This window comes from Molothrus aeneus, chromosome 2 (genome assembly GCF_037042795.1).
Source record: "Molothrus aeneus isolate 106 chromosome 2, BPBGC_Maene_1.0, whole genome shotgun sequence".
Classification (NCBI taxonomy): Eukaryota; Metazoa; Chordata; class Aves; order Passeriformes; family Icteridae; genus Molothrus; species Molothrus aeneus.
This window is the reverse complement of record NC_089647.1, coordinates 98,896,103-98,902,330: the sequence shown is the minus strand read 5'-3', so window position 1 is coordinate 98,902,330 and position 6,228 is coordinate 98,896,103. Positions and strand designations below refer to the sequence as shown.

The window sequence follows — 6,228 nt, the reverse complement described above, 5'->3', positions numbered from 1 at the left end:
CACCTATAAGTGCTTGTCAAAAGATTTTTGATTCTGTAGACACTAAGTAGTTTCCCTCTGAGACCAATGGTAATTCCTATACTGTCTTATTTACTAAGCATGTCCATGCCTGTTTATCTTTACTGGCCACTTTTGTGATGAGTGTGCAGTTGTGATACAGCAGCTCCCAGGGCATGAGTAATACACTTCTATGGGATTATGTTTTAACTTGATTAAACCTACTTCTGAGATGGAGGCTTGGTAACCACGATGTGAAATGGAAGGGGGACAGATGGGAAAACACAGATGCTTGCACAGAAGATGACAGTGGTTCTCATCCTTCATTTTTCCCTTTTAGCAATCTTACTTGAATGGTACCTATAGTACTCTAGTCACAATATCTGCAGCTCCTGTTTAGTTTCAACCTTCATCTCTGCTAAAATGAATGTTAAAGGAAGCTTTAGGTAGTAAGGTAGTGGTTTTACAACAATTTCATGTCATTAGCTTCGTAGCCCTGTAACAGAAGCAATCTTAATTTCTAAAGCTTTTTGCTCTCTCATCCCAAGATTAAGAGGGATTTAGCTAAGATTTTCTTCAAAGATCTTTTTATTCATTGACTAGAAATTAAACATAAGAGGCAGTTCAACCTATATTTAACTGCTCAGGGATTGAACTTTAAAACACAGTTCTGTTGGTGTAGATGCAGGACTGCAATGATGACTCAGACTTAGGAATGCACAAAAGATAAAAAGATGGAAGTTTGAAGCAGGAGTAGCAGATCTGCAGACTAAAGTTGTCCTGGACAGGTTGAGCAAGAATAAATACATTCAGAAAAGTGTACTAAGAGCAACAAGAAGGGTTTGTTTTTGCAAGCTTTACTTCCAAATAATTACACCTGGTACAGATTGATCAGATACTTTTAAGATAAAGTGCTTGCTGGTAATGTACTCTTCAAGAAATGCTTTTCCATTGAAACAAAAAAGTTTCTGTACAGAAAGCAGTTGTTTAATGAATAACATGGCCTGTCCTGCAGCATCAGACTTCCTCTCTCAGACCACATGCACACGTGTTCCTGTTAGCAGTCAATGAGAGATGGAAGCAATTGCTAGTGCACTAGCAATTTTGCTATTGCAAGGACAGTGGTTACTCTGAGAGTCAATAACCATTTCTCAAACAAGTATTCTACCACTTAAACTGCAGCTGAAAGCCTCAAAAACACCTGTAGTTTTGTCTGCCTGACAGCAAAAAAACTGTCCAACAAATACAGAATTTGCTCTGGTTCATAATTATGAAATGAATTCAGTAATATAAAAGACATTATCTCTTAAAGGTACAAGTCCATATCCTAAAATAGCAATTTTAATAATGATCAAATTCAGCTCAAACACTATCTATAGTTATATAACTGTATTAGGGCTGAAAGCTGTCAAATCTACTGTAAGTCAAGAGCTTCCTGAGTTCTCTACATATTGTCATTCCTTAATATCACAGTGCAGATATTACAGGTAAACACATTCATAGCTCAGGTTAACAGAAACAAGAAGTTTGGAACTTCTAAGGCTGTACACAACTTTTCCTAAAAAATTGTCACAATGTGGATCCTTTCAAGTGCTATTAAAGCTGACTGAATAAAGCATTTAGTTTTCAAAAAACAGTTATTTTTCAGTTACTCAGATTTTTCACCTTATTGATCAGAAACATGCCAGAATGGACTTAAGGCAAGGACACACATTAATTTAAAAAATGATCAGTATTTTGCATTAAACTACCAGAAAAATTAGTGCAGCATTAGAATAGTATATGGGAGAAAATGGACATTAAATACGTAGGAAATTTACCTCCTACTTACAAACCTACACAAATTACAGCAACATTAGGCAATTAGAAGACCTGGATGTAATTTATATTAACTTATAATAACCACATTAGAGATGAAGTACCACTCACAGCAAAAGGAATGTAGTGAGACTGAAGTTTAATATCTAGCATTGTTAAGAAACTGACACCTAATGAAACAGAAGTGGAATGCCGATTTCATAAAAATATACACATATAAAAGTATCTTTGTGCCTGAATTCCAGAACAGCTTCTCCAAAGTAGTGCTTCTAGAACTTTCAAGTTTTAATTATATTCAAAGTATTTCTCATTTGAATAAAGTTGGCAAATTATATTCTTATATTATTTTTCCTTGATGTCTTCATAAACAGAAAGCATCACTAATTCAACAACGGGTCACTCATGAATGGAGATTTTTCTTTTTCTCCCCCATGAAAGCAGCAGAATATTACGATTTTAATATTAGAGTGAAACCCATTTGTTATCCTATCTACTACACCTTCCCCATTCTTTTACAGAGCAAGCTAGTCAACAGTAATTTGGCAAAAAGAAATTTAAGTCAACAACAAGATGAGCTGGGCTTCGGTTTCCGATGAAGGTTTACTGTATCTGTTTGAATAAAGTGATCTGATCTATCTTCAGAGGCTAGAACTCTTCTAACAGCTTCTTCAAAGGCTGCTGCAACGTTAGTGGCATCTTTTGCACTGGTTTCAAAATAGGGATGGTTGCCATTATTCCTGCACCAGTCTTGGGCTTCTTCTGTAGATACTTGCCTTTCATCGATATCAACTTTGTTACCCAGTATCACAAATGGAAAATTTTCAGGCTCCTTCACATCTGCATAATAAATGAATTCTTTCTTCCAGTTGCTTAAGTTTTGGAAGCTTTGAGAGTCATCCACACTGAAGGTTAGCAGGCAACAGTCAGAACCTCTATAGAAAGGAGTCCGCAAGCTCCTAAAGCGTTCCTGACCTGCTGTGTCCCATATCTGCATGGTAACAAAATGTCCATCCACTTCCAACTCTTTATTTAAGAATTCCACACCTATTGTATGAAACAGCTGCGCATCAAACTTGTTGGTGACGTATCTGTTCATAAGGGAACTCTTCCCAACTCCACCATCTCCTAGCAGTATTACTTTAAGGAGTGATGATTTTGTTGCCATTTTGTTATGGGAAAAGATCCTCCTGTTTTCCTAGACCTGTAAAGATTAAGGAAATCATTAAAAAGCAAGTTAGTTCTGAGCATTAAATTTTGCACATGTAAATATCTAGAATGTGTTTTAAATTCCACCAACATCAAGTTTCATGTACAAAAACAGGACTCCACTAAACAGGTGAAATGCAGATACACTCCAGTAAGAGTATCCACTCAAGAATATTAAATTAAAGAGGTGTCTCTTCCACAGACTGCAGTCTGCATCTAAGCAATATGCTGCATAAATTACTGGTCTGTCACTTAGAACTATTTTAAAGCCCCAAATCCTTCAAAGCACTCCCCCTTTGTACTGAAGGGGTATCACATCACATTCAACAAGTGCTATAATTAATTTATGTTCACTGGAAAAGGTTCATGGAAAAAAGCAGAGTGAGAGAATTTTATAGAGCACGTGCCTTGAACTAGTCACTTCAGTGCTGTATTTTATTACCAAAGTTACTTTTTAAACCAAAGCACTAGGAACACAGTTATCTATGGAACTAATGCAAATGCTGCCATTTTATTTAGATAAGCATTCAATAGTTTATAGTTTACTCCTTGCAGAACAGCATTGCAGCAGAATACTTTTAAAACTATCACAAAAGAAAATTTGCTGTTACTACTTCAATGACACTCAAAATGCCACATACTGAGCCCAAGCCTACAATGACAGTTCAGTTAGGAGGTGTCAACTTCCCATAGTAAAACTGTCAAAAATTCTGGACGTGCTAGTGAATAGTCTGGCTGCCAGCATTGGGATGGCAAATCAGTGACACCAAAGAAGGCTTGTTAAACTTAAAAAGAAATAATAATTTAAAAAATCCTTTAGCACTAAAGTAGTTTGCTTATTAGTGCTTCGTACCCAACCTTTGCACTTACAACTGTAGTGTCAACTGATACTGTAAAATGGTGTTTTAATTGCTTGGGGCTAAAGTTTCATTTTATCAAGCCCAAACTGAGTTTCTGTATGAGAACTGTGTTCCTAAACCTACCTGATAGTCTGGGATTCAGCCCTAACAGGCTTCTCTGAAAATAGCATCTATTTAAAATGGAAATGGGTCATAAGTTGCCTAGTCCCTCTCTTTCTTTGAAGGAAGGAATGTGGTCTTGCTAGTTGTAATTAGCATTACTGGCATATACATCACCCACAGTGTGGCTGTAGAATTAGAACCTGATACAAGCTGGTGTGAGAGTCATATGACTCTGTGCTGCCTTACAACCAAGGCCTACAGTAGGAGCAAGAAATTTCAGAATTTTTTTTTTTTATCAGTGACTTTCCATCTTTGAATATTTACTTGCTAGACACAATCTACAGTAAGGTAAAAGGAGTAGTTTGGAGCCTCAACACAAAAAAAAAGACAAAATACAAGGAACTGACTGCTTCCATTAAAATTTTTTTCAGAGCAAGTGATTTAATTCATTCATTCATACTGCACAGTTAAAAACAATGTTTATAAAACCTTAATTCTGTACAGGTTTGTATGATAATAAAACTTCTGAGAAGCTACAATACGATATAGTTCATTTATCCTTCAGAGAGCCACAGGATAATGGCTAGGGCTCAGGTTATGAACACATACATTTTAGTGCATTTTAGTGAAAAACCTCATTAGAGTCACTGGACTACTTGTGTAAGAGTTGCAGTTAAGAGATGCTTAACTCTTAACTCTGAAAATGGTCTAGTGTATTTATTTAGGTCTCCAGTTTCTACATCAATAGATAGGAGCTGCTTCTTAATAAATAATGCTTTCATGGGAAGAGAGGGTACTGAATGTTCTCCTGCTCGTCCCTACCAGTGTAGGGAACAAGTTATAATTTATTTTTCCAGTCCTGCAGAAATCAGAAGTTCTGCGAATGACACAACGTGCATAAATAAACTGGCTTAAGTAGTTCTGGCTGGTACTAAGCACTCGCTTCTTTAGCATCTGCATTTTTATCAGCGGCAGTTATTATCATGAAGTTGTCCACAAAGCCACATTTTAAACAAAATATACATAAGAAAGGTGTTAACAGTATCTATTACTGTGTGCATCTAGAAACTGGAAAATTAATTTGCACAATTTCAGCTATGTGGGCCATTCCAGTGAGATCTAAGAGACTGATGACCATAAAATTAGTTTTACTGGGCAGACAATTACAGACCAACCACAAACTATTAAAAGTGGACCAAACTGGTCCTTTCACACAAAAGCTACAGAAAGAGTCTTCCATGATGCTGCAGACAACGTTGCTTTTCAGAACATTCAGTTTCCACAGCTGCCATGCTAGGCTAGAATTAAGTTTCTGTAAAGTTTTTAATCCAAAGTAATGGAATATACATTCAGTTATTTAAATAGATGCTGACAAGCTGTATCTGAAGCATCAAAGAAGCATGTTTGAAATTATTAATAAGTATTTTTGTTTGAGAGCAGCTAAAACTTTATACATGTATAGTTTTATTATTGTATAAGGGACTCATCTGCAGCCACAACTGATAATGTTATTTAGAGTATCTGCTGAATCAGAGTTGTATTTTTCAGAACAATAAACTGCTGCATTTATTTTCTGAATGTGCATCTTTAAATAAGTTAAGATTTTTAAAGAACTCAATTTTTGTAATTGTTTTTCCTAAAGTTAAGAAGCCTTGACACTCCAAAAAATAATACAATAATGATAAAATACTTAAAACACTACAAGAATTAAAATTGTATAATAGGAAAAATAATATATCTGTATAATGTGCATTTTGACAGTGGTTTTGGAAGGGGTGGTTAACATGCAATATGATGTTTTTAAAATTTACTACGTCAATTTTTCAGTTTAAATCATCATTCATCATCTGAAAACAAAACATAAGCTTAATTCCTAATGTGCATGTGATTGTTTTACCTAGCATCAGGAATCACAAGACAGTACAGAATTACATGTAACTGTTATTTCATGTAACTATTGTTATTTCATGTAACTACAAGTTATTACATGTAACTATTGTTATTTCTTACATTAACTAATTGTGTAGCTCACTAAAAGTAATCTCAACCAAGTAGACAAAGGCCCTGTTACAAGAATAATTTTCCTCATGTTCTTCAATAATTTCAATATTCAAAGCAAGTCAGAACAAATAAAAGGCAGCTCCACTCTGGTTCATTTTGATAACCATTTCTGAATTGCTTCCCCTAATTTAAAAGGATTACAGTGCTTAAATCACTGACTTCAATATTCCTGTTAAAAGCAGGG

The 6,228-nt window shown here is 35.3% G+C and overlaps 1 protein-coding gene across 4 annotated transcripts in view; it reads right to left on the bottom strand.

Annotated features, from left to right (window-relative positions):
- Window positions 1–838: 838 nt before the first annotated feature.
- RAB9A (RAB9A, member RAS oncogene family) overlaps window positions 839–6,228 on the bottom strand; it is a 25,790-nt gene continuing 20,400 nt past the window's right edge. For all 4 annotated transcript variants that reach the window (XM_066545377.1, XM_066545378.1, XM_066545375.1 and 1 more), the window contains one exon: window positions 839–3,016. In XM_066545377.1, the coding sequence (XP_066401474.1) occupies window positions 2,375–2,980 (606 nt within the window). In that variant the 5' untranslated portion in view covers window positions 2,981–3,016 and the 3' untranslated portion in view covers window positions 839–2,374. The remainder of the gene's footprint in view (window positions 3,017–6,228) is intronic.